This window comes from Myxine glutinosa, chromosome 2 (assembly GCF_964187855.1).
Source record: "Myxine glutinosa chromosome 2, kmMyxGlut1.1, whole genome shotgun sequence".
In the NCBI taxonomy this organism is placed as follows: domain Eukaryota; kingdom Metazoa; phylum Chordata; class Myxini; order Myxiniformes; family Myxinidae; genus Myxine; species Myxine glutinosa.
Window position 1 is genome coordinate 58660054 of NC_136262.1, and position 16686 is coordinate 58676739.

At 46.0% G+C, this 16686-nt stretch overlaps 1 protein-coding gene across 1 annotated transcript in view; it reads left to right on the forward strand.

Annotated features, from left to right (window-relative positions):
* The window catches only part of LOC137421766 (transcription factor HIVEP2), a 132881-nt gene extending 121816 nt beyond the window's left edge, over positions 1-11065 (forward strand). The window contains exons 5-6 of the mRNA XM_068108141.2: positions 7469-7570; positions 7856-11065. Of these exons, the coding sequence (XP_067964242.2) occupies positions 7469-7570; positions 7856-8547 (794 nt within the window). The 3' untranslated portion in view covers positions 8548-11065. The remainder of the gene's footprint in view (positions 1-7468; positions 7571-7855) is intronic.
* Positions 11066-16686: the final 5621 nt, after the last annotated feature.

The following is a 16686-nucleotide window of genomic DNA, read 5'->3' on the forward strand; positions in this document are numbered from 1 at the left end:
TCTCTGCATCAGTTGCCTGTCCGCTTTGATTGTCTTGGTGACCTTCTGCTTCCCATCCTGCACCGGTGTCTCGTAGAGGGTTGCGAACGTCTTCGATTTCTGGCGTTTCTGTCGATCGAAAAAAGGTACAGACTTCTCCACTAATCTCTCCTTCACATTCTTCAACACGAGATCTTTCCCCCTTTGGTCGGCAGTGAGGAGGTCTGCAGCTATCTCTTCGGTTGCAATGTCGTTGGTAGTCAGTGATTTCAGCTGTGTAATAGTGGGAGTTGCGTCGTCTTGATCGGATATTGTGAACGCCTTGAATCGTCGGAACTGAGCCTCAAGCTTGGACACCGCATCCAAATCCCGTGTCATTTTGGATGGAAGACCATCTTTACGAGTTGAGAAATCTTCGTCCGATTCGTCGTTGCGAAGACCGAATAGACGCATGGTGTCCTCTGATATCTGCGACCTTTCAGACCAAGTTGTGCAGAACCTGTCTCTTGCCGTGTCATTCCGTGTGATGCCAATTATACCATTTGAGAGCTTGCATACCTTGTTAATCCATTCAGTGGCTTGATCAACTGGAACTTGGTTACATCTGCCTGCGTGTCGTTTCACTACAAAATTCCCTGCCAGGAATTCTTCGTGGACTTCTGGTGCGGTCTGTGCGAGTCCTCTCATGTCAGTGAGGTAAACAGGACCCCACCGGGCATAGTTGACATGGTCATATATGGTCAGCCATGGTAGCATTTCGGCAAATGAATCAAGATGGAGCAACCAATCCCCATCTCGATTAGCGCGGACGAATGATAATAAAATTTCCACCATCTCAAGGTACTGCAACCAGAAGGCATTGTTGGGATTCTGCTTCAGCATGGCGTGGAATTCGTCAGCTTTCTCTACATATTCTGTACGGTCGAGGAGCTCGTTGCATTCAGTCACAGCATTCAACAGACATTCATCTCGGGTTCTCGTACCATATTTCTTGAACAATGCTGATACTGCTGATCGAAGCACAACCAGTTCCTGATGGAGTTCAGGATTTTGCCGCTGTAGCCAATCCAAGAAAGCTTCAAACTTGATCCGACTAAGGGCTTCATAGGCCCAGATATGTCCCTGAATAGCCCTGTAATAGTGTTTCCCATCCATCATTGACTTGGCAGCATTTGGTCCAAAGATTTCAGACTCCACCCACACATCATCTAGGCCTGCACTTTCCATTTGCTGACCAATGGCCCGAAGGAAGTTGAAGGAGATATGGAGACCACCAAGCAGGACAACTACTTCGCTGTACTCTTCAGAAGCCCACACAATCTCCTTTGCTTTGGCATAGAGAGGCTGATCGAAGAAAACGATGGTATGGCGCTGTCCAAGGTATCTGCTGAGCTGGACAAATCAGTTTATGATCGTGGTGATGGTCCCATATTCATCCGCAGTAGCATTGAGGATCGGTGCCATTCCCACCGTCGTCACTGGTGGATCTACGGTACTCACACACTCGTTGAATGCTGCCCATGGAGGAACAGCACAGCCATTACCTGTGTCCATCCTGGAGATTACCCAGACGTGAGTCATTCGTGTTGCTGCCTTCCTACATGGACTACTTTTGAACCAGTCATTCGGTTCAATGCTAGAAGCATTCGGAATCCTGGGTTCAACTCTTGTGCCAATAGGTAGTTTGGGGGGATCGACATCATGCAACTTATCGACAGTCTCCTTTCTCAGAGCCTTCTCTCGTCCGTGCACACGCTTAACAGGAGTTCTTGGAGGAGGTGGTCCGCGTTGCCAAGCATTCCACTGTGTGCAATGGTATGAACCTTGACCACTTATTGTCGACTCGTTGACATCTATGTTGTCAGCTGATCCTAAGATTAGCCGACCAGGTTCATAGGGTACCAAGCCATCCGGGATGTACGTGTTGTTATTTTCCTCAAATTTCCAAAGAATGTCACTCGCGATACTTGTGTCCATGCGTCTTACTGTGTCGACACCTATTGTACCACCAGCAGCATGAAAGAGATCCACCAGTTTCTCTGATCTTGTGGCTTGGTGTAAGGTCATCCCCAGGCCGACATGCTTTGGAGGCAACTTTTTCCCCTTTGAAAGCGCAAATACAATGTCCTGAGCGATATTTAGTATTCTTTGCTTCGTTGAACTTGCAGAACTTTCTATCTCTCCGTGATCATCAGTATCCAACACATCAGTCCCACCAAACAGTACAGAGAGAAACAGATATAAGCTATCTGGAATAATGGCTTCCACTGCGTCTGTTGTTAGACCCCTCCACACTTTATCGTGACCAGGCATCCGTTCCAAGTCTGCTCGAAGTTGAAGGGCAGAGTGAACAATTTCCTGCAGCTCATTGACTGGTGGCAGCTGTATCGTGGGTGCGTCATCTTCATCACAGTCATCCTTTCGGTCAGAGATATCCGACAGGGCACAGGCAATGACATACTGAGATTTGTCACTGGGATAAAGAAGAAGTTGTGCTTTTCGATTACGTGGTCTTATGAATGAACCTTCGTCACCAATAACATTCTGTAATGCAGTATAGAAGGTCTGTCTTCTGGACAAGAAGCTATCAGGGATATCTTGGTTTGTGGAGTGTGGCAAGTGGAGGGAGTCCATCACCATCCATTTTTGGAACCTGAAAAATAAAAGGAGAAGCATCATTAAAGAATGGTTATGCGAGTGTTATATAATCTATCTATAATTCCACTAATCTCTGTGTGTATGTGTGTATGCGACAACGATTTCTCGACAACTACGGTCCGATATACTTGAAACTTGCCAGGTATATTGCTGGGGACCCGAGGATGTGCCTTTTCAAGGTTTGAAATTAATCGGACAAGTACTTACCGAGCTATGTCCAAAAAACGATTCAACCAATCGGAGAGCAGCGAGCTATCGCGTGTGCCGAACGTGGCGAACACACTCTGCCTCGGACGGCACATTTGAGAGCGTATTCATTTATTTCACGTTGGCAAACTATGTTGCCGCTATGTTGGCGTTAAACTATGTTTTAAAACTAATTAAAACTAATTTGCGATTCTTTCGCTTTCCTGGGCGTTTGTGCACGCGATGGCGATTTCTTTACCAAACTCCGGAAGCCGTTCGCTTTGGACCAAACCATTTCATGTAAATAGAGGGGGGGGATTGTCACCGTACTCGCAAGCCGTTCGCTTTGGACCAAACCATTTCATGTAAATAGAGGGGGGGGATATAATTTTAGATATAGATATAGTACGGGCATGCCCTAGTAACACAAAAAGCAACACATTATTGAGAATTTGGCATTTATTTTCGAAGATGTCTTCATACCAAACTCGATGTAATATGAAAGGACAAGACAAAATAAATTTTTTTGAAAATTTGACCTCTTTTGACCTTTGACCCCCCAAATTTGACCTTCAAGGTCAAATCTCATTTTGGCAACCGGGTGTTTCTGAAAGCCTGGACCATACTGATACTTTCTAGCCCGGTTGTCAGCTTTTAACAAAAAATGCCATCAAAAGTTTTTTTAATCGTATTCCCTGGGGTTGGCCTGCCGACTATAAGTGTCATTAATCAAAAAGGGTTTGGCACGATAGAGATTTTTTAAAATCCAAACAAACGAAAGAAAAAATTTCAAATTATTTTTTTTGTTGTTGTTTTGCCTAAAACACCCCCAGGCACTCACTGATGAACCTCTGAAAGTTTGACGAACATACTGATATGAATTTGGGTAGAGGAATATCTAGAGCCAGGTAGGTCTGTATAGGAAGGTAACTTGACTGTCGTCATAGGGAATCTATATGTAATAAGTTCTGTGTGTAGCCCGAATGTCGGTATAAGTGCGTATTTGTGTCCCCCGCCACGAGGGGGCGGGGCGTGCTAAATAGTACAGGGATTATGGATAAGAAATTCCCTCGTTTGTCGTTCCCTCTGTCGCCAATCCAGTGTCCCTTATGGCAACACACTCATATAGACACTTAGATAGGTCCTTAGTGCACAGCAGTAATTAAATTCCCTCCCCTTACAATAACTGACCGGAAAAACCAGCGGGAAGTGGCTGCATATAATGCCACCATGGCACCAAACATCGAGCAAGGCTGGGAGGACTGTTGATTGGCCAGGGGGAGGGGCGAGGAACACCACAGGGCGCCGATTGGCAGAGTAGGGGAGGAAGAGTGATTGGTCAATATGAGGGACAGAGAACTGCCCCGTGATTGGAGGGAAAAGAAGGACTTGTGGTTGGCCACGAGGATGGCATGACATGGGGGGCGGGAAGCACTCGGCCAATGGGAGGACACCAGCGCGGTGAGAACATTCTAGAAGATGAGGGTCACCGCGCTGGTTAGAGAAAAGGAGGGCTGACGTCACACCACGAGTGATAAAACTGCTGGCTCGCCGGCATTTGAGCTCTTCTTTCCTTCTCCCTCTCGTGTTTCCCTGGCCCTTTTCGTTCCTGGCTCTCTCTCTCTCTTCCCGTTCTCAACTCTTCCCTTGGCATCGTGCGTTTGACTGTCCCTTCATTTTGAACCTGTTCTCGCTCGCTGGACATCGGAAGGATGGTGGAGGGCGATCGTGCGAGCGGGGCCTACCTGACGGCGTACGCTGGCCTAGCAGCGTGGAGCGAAGGTTGTTCGAGCCGAGGACAAGGCGGTTCCCGCAAACACCGGGGCTGCGTCGGACGACATGCTCGGAGATTGACTGACCCGACACTCAAGCCAGATAAACTCACATCCATATCAAATACACGACGGGACAATTATTATTTATTTTATTCACTCTCCCTTTGTCTCGTTTCTGAAGTCTGTGTGGGGACGTCCCAATTTAGAATTAGGTTTTATCGTCGCATTTCTTTGTATCGGGTTCCATTCAATAAATCGTTTATTTTTGTACATTGAATTTGGGTTTCGTTTTGAGTTACTTTCCTCCAGGATCGGAGCTGCCGTCGGGGCTGCAGGTACGCGCTTGAGGCTTCTTCTTCTTCCTTCTTCCGCCCGTGCTGCCTAGTCAAATCTGCAATTGATCGTCGCCTCCATTTAAACCCGTTCGGTCATCCGTGGCCCTGCGGTGTTAACTGAGGGATTCACATGACAATACGTTCAGCCATCTCTGAGAAAAATGGCGACACACACACACACACACACACACACGCACGCACACACACACACCAACGGCTCTCTTATATAGGAGATAAGTTTAAATTGACAAAGGTATTTGGTCTCCACAATTCTTTATTTCACTGTTAATATTACAGAACCGTTGTTTTTGATTCAGAACTTAATACATCCTTTTAAATCAGAAAATAAAAAGGAATGGCATTGACAAAATTATTGACACACCAGACTTAATATTTGGTAGCACGCACGGCCTTTGGATAAAATAACTGCAGCCAAGAGCTTTCTATAGCCATGAATGAGCTTCCTGAACCTCTCTACTGGCAGTTCGGCCCACTCTTCTTGTGCAAACTGCTCCAGTTCTCCCAGATTTGAAGGGTGCCTTCGACACAACTGCTGTTTTCAGATCTCTCCACAGGTGTTAAATGGGATTTAGATCTCGACTCATTCCTGGCCACTTCAGAACAGTCTAGCGTTTTGTCTTGAACCATTCCTGGGTGCTTTTGAAGTGTTTGGGGTCATTGTCCTGCTGCAAAACCCATGACCTTCGACAGAGACCCAGCTTTCTGACACTGGGTTGAGCATTGCGCTCCAAAATGCCTTGGTAATCTCCTGATTTCATGATGCCATGCACACATTCAAGGCACCCAGTTCCAGAAGCAGCACAGCAACCCCAAAACATCACTAAACCTCCTCCATCTTAGACTGTAGGGAAGGTGTTCTTTTCTTTGAAGGCTTTCTTTTTGTTTTCTGTAAACATAGTGATGATGTGCTTTACCAAAAAGCTCTAATTTGGTCAAATCTGTCCACAAGACATTCTTCCAGAAGGATTTTGGCTTGTTCATGTGTGTTTTGGAAAACTCCAGTTGGGCTTTCTTATGTCTCTTTCTCAGCAGTACGGTCCTCCTGGGTCTCCTACCATAGAACCCACTTTCATCGAGTTGGCGACGGATTGTGCGCGTTTAAACTGTCGTATCTTGTGTTTGAAGGTCAGCTTGAATCAGTTGATTGAGGTGCTTTCTCCACCATCCGAACAATCCTTCGCGCAATATTCAATCAAATTTTCTCTTGCGGCCACGTCCAGGGAGTTGGCTGCAGTACCATGGGCCTTAAACTTCCTAATAACATTGCGTACGATGGACACAGGTACATCAAGGTCTCTGGAGATGGACTTGTAGCCTTGAGATTGTCCATGCTTGGCTACAATCTTGTGTCTGACCTCCTCAGACAATTCTCTGGTTTTCTTTCTTTTCTCCATGCTCATCGTGGTACACACAGTGACACAATACAGCAGGATTGTACTCCTTTGCCCTATTCAAACTGGTTGAATGAGTGATTTTTAGATTGCAGGCACCTGCAACTCACCACAGGTAAGTTCACTTCCAAAGTGAAGGGGAAACACCTGCTTGACATCTAATTATTTCTAACAACTTTTAAAAGGTACCAATAATATTGTCCGGGCCATTTTAGGATTTCTGTGTGGAATAAGCTAAGATTTCCTAATTTTTTCAGCTTGTTTTGTTTTGTTCCACTGCAAACAAAAGATATACATATGTGGATACCAAATAATTTTTTAATTTGAACAATTTTCTGGAACAAATGGTGCATTGTTTGAAAAAAAAAATGCAAGGGTGCCAATATTTTTGGCCACGACTGAATGTATGTTCCTCACAAATGTCCACCAATCAGAGCTGACGATCTGATCATATGACAGGGGGATGCATTTAGTAACCATTACAGTTGCATATTTCACTAAAAGGAAATATAATGACCTTCTGTGGAACGTTTTGGGTTCCAGCGGGTATCTAAGGTAGGTAGGAGGTTTCAGAAATTCCTCAATACAATTATGGTTTTGAAATGTGATCGACACGGACCTTGCTCGCGAACCCGGAAGTGAACAGATGACGACGGTTTGCTGGTTTGATATGTCGATACAATCGTCATTTAACATCATATTTTGATATATTATTATTATTATTATTATTATAGTATTAATATGTGATTGGATTGATGAATGATGCTGTTGGAATGAAAATATAGAGATATTGAGTTTACAGCAGAATGAGTATATGACGTAAGAGTTTTCATCCGTGAGATTCGCGGATTCCCCATATGCAGTTTCACCATTAACTGGATAAAGCAACATTCAGACTAGGTACGTTTTTTTGTCCAAGTCCTTCATGAACCTGCTGTCAATGACTGACGTTCAACTGAGGTACCAAACAAAGCCGGCTCTGCCGCTGTTAGACTATTGGAGCTGTTTTTAATGTAGTTTACAAGCATTGGTGTCCGTAAACTTGTTAACACATCCATTTTGAGTTGTAACACTTCCAGCTTGTACAAAAAGTTAACAAGTTGGTGCTTGCCATTTTCTGCAGGAAATCTGACAAAGCATATGAAGTCGAAGGCACACAGCAAAAAATACCATGATATCAATCCTGAACTGGTGGCTGGAGGAAGTCGTGACAGCGAGGAAAAAAGTAATTTGTTTTTCTCTCTCTCCTTCGATATTGGCTTGAGGATGTTGGGATTCCATCAGTTAGGATAGATTATATTAAGTGATGCTAAAAACTTTACTCTGGACTAATGATGCGATGGATGCATATCTGCCCCTTTCTGGGTAAAATATCGTCCATGGTGGGAGACATTACCTACCTTATGAATCCCATTGCACCTCACTTCACAATTTGTTCCACATGGGATATTGCAAATACTTCAAAATCTAAATCCCTATTAAAAGAAAAACAAACTTTTCTATGTTGCAGATGAGATGCTCGAATTGATCACCTCTCAGGATGACGATCACCGGTTTTCTGATGTTGAAGACACAGATGGAGAAATGGAGGAGGACGTTGAAGATGGAGAATATGAAGAAGAGGAAGGAGATGATGATGAGGAGAAAGACGTTGGCTTTGTGTCTGATTCTGGAGGTTTCGCTGAAAGTGCAGAGGTGGTGAGGCCAGAAAGAGTAAAGGTCAACATTCTCACAACAACATCTTTGCTGGGCAACAAGACTGGATGTACTGAAGCGACCAAACCAGAAAGACCAGCAGCCTTGTTGTGGCCTTGCTGCTCAACACTGCCAGCAACAAATTACATGAGCTCTGTGCAACAAGCTTTGCCTCACAGCAACATTATCTGGCCAACAAAGGCCTTCGACAAGTTCACAGACCACGAACGAGTCCCTCGGGTTCGGTCGAACGCTACGCCCACGCTGATACGGTCACAGGCCGCAGGCTGTATCAAAGATGTCCCGTCGTTGCCCAGCTCCCATCAACAGACACCCACACCCACAGTGTCTCCGACACATCAGGACAACACCGCAGCGATGCTACCTTTCAAACTTGTTTCAGCTTTGCCCCCCGCAGAGCTCACAGCCTGTGCTGCAGCGCCATCTTTTGACAGAACTAGCAAATATTGCTTACAATATCGTCGAGTGCACACGTCATCCATTTAAATAACATCGGCTTGCATAAAGAAACGTTTGCCTCGGATGCCGTGGTTACCAAACAGTGAGTTTGTGGTACATCTTTAGATATGAACAGAAGCACAAAAACTGGGTGTGAGCCTCAGGGTGCTGCCTCCCCTAACACGTCAGGTCAGGTCAGGTGTGAACGCAGTTAGAATGTGAGCCAGCTTTGTTCTTTGTATACACATCCATCGTGACCAAAGGTATCCGCATACCTATGACATGTGGAGAAATACAAAGTTTCAAAATTTTAAGTGACACAATTTTCCTTTATTTATTTTACCGTTTTTCTTGGCCAACCCCATCCCTTTCCTCCAACTTCTCCAGAATGTCTGTCTACAGATCTACCTTTCACCATTTCTTTCTATCTATCTCTGTCTCCCCCTCCAATATATCTGTTTCCTTTTCCAATCTCTTGTCTCTCTCTCCCTCCCGATAACATCTCGCTTTCTCTCCCTCCAACAAATATATATACACACACACACACACACACACACACACACACACACACACACACACACACACACACACACACACACACACACACACACACACACACACACACACATCTCTCCCTCCAACATCTCTGCTTAATGTGCAGCAGCACTTTCTTCTCTCCTAATAATTTGTTTATTGAATTTATTACATGATCGAATCACATGATAATGGCTATAGTTGAAGATTATTTTTTTTGTTAAAATGAACCATCACATGGAATTACATTGCGATTAATTCCGTGGAGTGGGGGTGGGAGGAGGCAATTGCAAGTTTTACAAATGTCAGAAAAAAAGAAAGAATATGGAATGTATCATCCATTCCCTATTCCCTCAATTACAAACACCGAGGATGGAGCTTGTATGTCTATTAATTCGGAGGTGCCATCTATTTATAAAGTATGCAAATTGCAGAATATTCATCCCTCTCCCCACCCCCCACATTTCTCCCAACGCCCCCCCCCCCCCCCCCCACTCTTCTCATAATGCTCCTCCTCTCCCTTTCCAATATTTTCCGACAAACACGCACACACACACACACAAAACACAAACACCCACAGTAACACACACACATACATACACACACAGTAACACACACAAAACACAAACACCCACAGTAACACACACACATACATACACACACACACACACATACACACACACAGTAACACACACACACAAACACACACGCACACACACAAAACACAAACACCCACAGTAACACACACACATACATACACACACAGTAACACACACAGTAACACACACACACAAACACGCACACACACAAAACACAAACACCCACAGTAACACACACACATACATACACACACAAAACACAAACAACGACAGTAACACACACACACGAAGGTGGATATACATTGAGATGTGGGAGGGCTCCGTTCCATCTTCTGAAACGCACATATGGATATAACAACTAATACACACACACACACTCACACACACACACACACACACACACACACACACACACACACACACACACACACACACACACACACACACACACACACACACACTTACCCTTCTCTGAATCTTAATTTTCTCAAATGAACCCCAACTCCCACCCACCACTCTAACCCTCTTTTAACCAGTGTGTACATAATAAATAGATGGCCCCTGAAGCAAAAATATATTGAAAATGTGTCTATACAAGGAACAAAAGAGCAATGTGGGATATTAGAATAAATCAATCATCTTCTATTTATTCGTCCATCGCAGTTATTCTGTCCAAATGGTCACAGCGATACAAAATGCTTTGATGATGAGCAAGACCTTCGGTCACGTCCCTTCCAACTTTTACTGCAAAATTGAATTAGTCTGTTTACATGGATTTTTAGCTTCCCACGAAGATCGAAGGAATATCGGTGGTTTTTGCAGAATATGATCGGCATTTAATAAAACTTAACCTGATTACATCCAATGATGCGTCTCCATCCAACACAATTACGAAGTTGCGACAATCCTTTAACCCTTTCAAACCGTTTTGATTGCATTCCAAAGGTTGGCACTGATTGTGGAATGTGAAGTTAATGCATATAGCAATGTCTCGACTTGGGAATGACTGTCTGACACACACACATTTTATATATATTACACACACACACACACACACACACACACACACACACACACACACACACACACACACACACACACACACACACACACACACACACACACACCTTTTTCTATTTATGACAGAGTAACGATTTTAAAGGTGAAGACAATCGGAATCGTTGAGCGACATTTTTATTTGATTGTGCTTTTTCTTAGATTAAATGGCCAGTTCACGATGCGTGTTTGTTTCATAAACATATCTGTGATAATATTGCACTGAAAAGCATATTTTTATATTTCTCGAAATTATCATTGTACATAAAGTAAATTTAAGAAGTTGTTTATTTGTACATTTTGTGCTTTTTCACGTTGCTTCTTTTGTGTTGTAAAACATATAAAGCAAATGCCTGCTTGTGTCTCAAAACTTAAAATGTGTTTTGTGAGTTATTCTCGTCATGTATGCAAAAGACTGTAATTCAACATTTTCTGGAGACTATTTGAGGACATCGACATATTACGTATGCAAAACGGCGGCATTTGTATACACTCTTTCCCTATACGGTATACCATCTTCCCTTCCCTCTGGCTGAACAGTTTTGTATCCCACTGATAGGCTGATTATGGATTCGGACATGACCCAAAATCTAATGGGCTTGTTCTTGTCACCTACCCAACTCATCCACCAAGTTTTGTCAAAATCTGTCAATAACCTTTTGAAATATGTCTTTTTGGGGTTACATCTCTCAATGGTGAAGAATGACTTGAAAAATCTCTTATCTGGATCTCAATGGTGAAGAATCACTCTTATCAGGATCCAGGTCTGGATCTTCGAATTTTGGTGGGTGAGATATCATGCTATGTACAACACACACACACACACACACACACACACACACACACACACACACACACACCCCACACCCCCCCCCCCCACACACACACACACACACACACACACACACACACACACACACACACACACACATATATATATATATATATTGTTACAGTTTTTAGAACCTTCACTTTGTATAATAATAATTCTTGTAATTATCCCCCTTTGTAAAGGTCCCACCCTAGTTAGGTCATAGTGCAACACGTAGGACACCATAGATTCTTCTTTAGTTATTTCATTAGTATGTGTTTCAGTTAAGGATCTGTTTCCAATAGTTTGACTCTGCGTTGTATTAATCAAATAAGATAGGCCCCCTCCAATTATCCCCAATCATCTCTCTCTCTCCAAAGTGCCAGTAGCCGTATTGCAGCGTTTGCTGCCCTTTTTGGTTTGTTTGCTGGCCCCAAGCCGCCATTACGCACGCGGTCGGAGTGGGAGAAAAAGGGAGGAGCGGCCAGGAACCTAGGCGTGGCCCCCATCAACATGTCACGAGGGGAGGTACTGATGAACCCTTGTGACCAATCCGGGCCGGGGCGTGTTCACGGGTAGGCGGAGCAAGGCGGACGCGGCTTAATATGCGAAGCTGGCAATAAAAGCGAGAGCGCAAGCCCTTTCACGGCAGACACCAGGCGGAAGAGCAGAGAAGAGAGAGAGAGAGAGAGAGAGAGAGAGAGAGGGAGACACTGAGAGAGACCGAGGGAGATGAACGAGATCGGCAGAGGCGAGAGAACAGCGCAGAGGCGGCGAACTTAAGAACATTGCGCAGAGGATCGTTTGGGACGATCGTTGTCAATACGAACTGCCGTGGTTTTGAGAGCGTTCTTTACGCTATACGTGCATTCATTCCAGCCCCTCACGTTTGTAAGGTCCGGTCGCGCGCCATCGACGTCAAGCTGCCAGCCGTCCTTCACCCGCGGACACGGAGCCTGGACCATCCCCTCGCCTGGAACCATCCACCTGGACCTTCCTCCCCTACCAGCTACCTTTTGTGTGAGTCTGTTTGTATTGTCAGGGGCGTGATATATAAGAGTGTCTAAGGTTGCCCTATGTCCTTTTATTTCCTCTCCTTGTATATTCCCTTCTTTCGTTTCCTCTTGTAGACAGTAATAAATCATATTTGTTCTTCCTTTACCCTTCGTATTCTTTGCTTCCTCTCGTCCAATCGCCTTAGTCTTTTCCCCATTGAGTACCTGTGGCACGATTTGGCCAACCGCTATAATCGGGTTTAGTCCTTTTGTTAACGGCCCGAGTCGTGGCTCGCTTCGCTCGGCGTGTCCATTACAGCTGCGGCTCGGGCGGGGCTCATTTCCTCGCTTACCGGAAGGCGCTGGTAATTAGGTAATAGGAACAATTGGCCTACCACCCTATTCAGCGCTGACCAGAAGTGACGTCATAGCTCCAGGACTGGAGACGGCCAGCTTAATAGACGAGGGGATTAACCCCCTCCCCCTCGGTAAGGGGAGTGCCGTACTCCGAGATCCACAAGAATTGGTGTCAGGAGTGGGATTGGACCCGAACCAAATTTTTAACATCTGAAAAAACTTTGGTCAAAATTATGAGCGGCCGAAATGTATTATTTAATATCCAAATTATAATCGTGCCATGGATGGTTAAGGCGGTCGGATGCCGGTGGGGGAGATATAAGAGGGGGTAGAGTCAACCCAGGACCCCAGGGAGGAGATGGGGGAGATAGAGGAGGAGGTTGGAGAAGATGTAATAGTGGGGGTTGCAGGCGCACAAGATGGCGGCGCCTCGCACATGGCCGCGGTAGCCGAGCCCGCGACACCAGTAGACTGGGGCCTATTGGTGATGCAGATGAGGGCCTTTATGGTCAAGACGGGCGAAGACCTGAAGAGGAACAGTGAGCAATTTGGAAGCCAAATTGGGGGATTAAGGAAAGAGACGGGAGAAATGAGGGCCGATAGTGAGGGAATGGTCTGGATCTTCGAATTTTGGTGGGTGAGATATCATGCTATATATATACACACACACACTATATATATATATATATATATATATATATATATATATATATATATATATATATATATATATATATATATATATATATATATATATATATATATATATATATTGTTGCGAATATGGAATTTGACCTCCATATCCGCTTGTAAATATTCCCCTATCTTCTCCGATACTCCCCAACTCTCCCCTTACCCCATTCCCTAGTCCCATTGTCTGTAAACAACACCCATTAGAGCCGATCTTCCCCTTCATTCCCCCATTAAATGTCGTGCCCAGGTCCCCCGCACCACACGTAGACAATTATAGGACATCTTGCTAGTTATTCTTAATCTATGTCAGTTAAGGACTTGTTTCCATTAATTATGACTCTTCGTTGCACCAGAATGTGATGATATGGCACCAGTAGGAGTTTAGGACCTTCCCATACCTCCCCGCATCTCTTCCCATCATCTCAAGCTCCAACAACAACCACAACAACAGCGGCTATGCGTCCTCACTCCGGCTCGGTTGGCCGCCATTGAACATGTGCTCGACGGGGTTACCCAGAAGGGGGCTCCCTGTCGGCCCCTCGTCAAGGGCGGAGCCGGTAACCCCCGCACCCAATGAGAAGCCATGGGCCGATGCCATATGGGGCGGAGCTAACGAGCAAGGGCGTGACTCCCCGCCGGATATACGCGGCCCCGCGCCGGACGTGACGTAAGATGCGCCCCGAGCTTGGAAGGACAAGACGCCACCCTCCCGAGCGCTGAGCGACCTCCCCGGCATCTCCACCAAAGTCGCGACCCACGAGCGCTGAGCGACCTCCCCGCATCTGCTGGACACCAACGTACGCGATTCTGTCCCTGAGCCAGGTGCACCTGAGCCATCGACTGCCGCTTTCCTGGCCATCAAACCCCGTGTGAGTGAGCCTTGTCCCGTTTATCTGTGGTCTGTCTAGGGTTAATATAAGAGTGTGTTTAAGTGCCCACCTTCCTATGTTTCCCTCTTGTCCCTGTAATCTAACCTTTTCCGCCTTAATATAACCTCCTCCGGAGGTCTTGAGAACTGAACCCCTGGTGTCGTATTGTGTGATTGTAATCCAGCCGGGTGTCTTCTTTTTCTTATTGAGCCAGCATAGCGCGGCTTCGTCGACGTTCGAGTACAATCGGGTAACTTGTACGGATACGGCGGCCATCCCGCTCGGCCCACCATACCATCAAAGTCGTATCTGTAACAATTGGTGTCGAGGAGTGAGATTGGACCCGGAGCGCGTTTACGCGCTCGAAATTATAACAGCGAAATTTGATTGTGTTTTAAAAAAAAAAAAAAAATAATAAAAACCCGAATTTTGAAAGTCGCGCTATGGCGGATCAAGACGGCTGGGGTCCGGTAGGGGAGAGTGAAGCAGGGTCGGTCCAGGACCAAATTGAGGGACATGAGGGACATGAGGAGAGCGAAACAGCGGGGGTAGCAGACGCACGAAATTGCGCCTCGCACATAGCTACGGCGGCCGCACCCGCTGCACAAGTGGGAGGGATGGCCCAGATGCAGGTCCTCATGGAGCAATTTATGGCGCAAATGCAGGCGTCCCTCAAACTGCAGAGTAACCAATTGGGGAACCGGATGGATGCTCAGAGTGAGCAAATGAGGGTTGATAGTGGGCGAATGGAGGGCCAAATGGGGGTAATGAGGGACGAAGCGAGGGGTACCAGTGAGAAGTTAGACAATAATTTTGAGGGGTTAGACAACGGGATAAAAGAAGTGAAAAATGGGTTAACGGGGGTAGAAAACAGAATGGCCGCTCAAGAGAATCAAATGGAAGGGATGCAAAAGGGGTTAGAGGGGGTAGAAAATAGAATGGCTGCCCAGGAGAATCAGATAGAGGGAGTGAAAAATGGGTTAGAGGGGTTAGAAAACAGTATGGAAGGCAAATTGAGGGACATGAGGGACCAAGCGGAAAGGGAAGTTAAACAAATGGAGCAGCAGATAGAGGGGGTCAGAATGGGGGTAGAAACCAAACTGGATGCTCACAGGGAGGAAATGGAGCAGATGAGGGTGGCATCTGGGCAGGAGATGCAAGTGATGGGAGAGGAGATCAGAAGAGGAGTGAGTGAGGAGGTCGGAGGAGTGCGCGAGGAGGTGAGGCACTGTAAGGAGCGCATGGAGAAAGAGGTGAGAAAGGGGACTGTAAAATTGCAAGGTGGTATAGAGGAGTTGACGCTGGGAGTAGAACAACTGACAGTGGGACAAAAGGAGCTGGGGGACCAGGTAAAGAAGAACACAGCGGTAATAGAGGGTTTAAAATCGACACAGAAGGAGATGAAAAAGGACGTAGGGGTAATTAAAAAAGAGTGCCAGACGGTACATGAGGACCTGACGAGGAAAATGGACAAGGTGGTAGAGGTAATGGAGGTTAAAGAGCGGGAGGTGCGGGAGCACATAGAAAAAAATAAAGTGGAGTTAGAGGAAGAACTTAAAGGGGCGCACGAAGAGATGAAGGAGATGAAGCAAAAATTAGAGGAAGTGGAAGAAGGGGTGAGCGAAATTAAGAAGCGACGGAGAGAGGATAAGAAAGAGATAAAGGAGGAAGTAAAAGAATTGGTCCAAAGTCTGTGTTCGGATCGTGATGATGTGCTCATTAACCGGATGAGGGATTCGCAGGTGATGGAGGAGAAGCGAAGAGAAAGAGGACCCGGTGTAAGTGGTGACCAATATGGTCGTGCGTATGATGCGCCAGGGGATTTAAGGAGCTTGGGGGTCGAGGTGGACCCGGGTGTTCGTGAAAGGCCGTTGGTGAAGTGTGCGACAGGTCTGGTGTGCGAAAGAGGAGGTGTGCGAGAAAGTCCGACTCTGGGGTGTGTGAGGAAAAAGTGCGTGCCAAGGAGTGAGTGTGCTGGCGAGAGTGAGTCGGTCGTAGCGCGTGTGCGAGGGAGCACGTGGAAGCGCGGTGTGGTGAGTGTTACAGAGGGTGTAACGGGAGAGTGTGCGCGAGAAAGGTGTGTGACGGACAGGTGCATGAGGAAAGAGTGCGCTGTCAGAAGTAAGGAAGAGTGTCCACCTGTGGTGAGTGTTACAGAGGGTGTAACGGGAGAGTGTGCGCGAGAAAGGTGTGTGACGGACAGGTGCATGAGGAAAGAGTGCGCTGTCAGAAGTAAGGAAGAGTGTCCACCTGTGGTGAGTGTTACAGAGGGT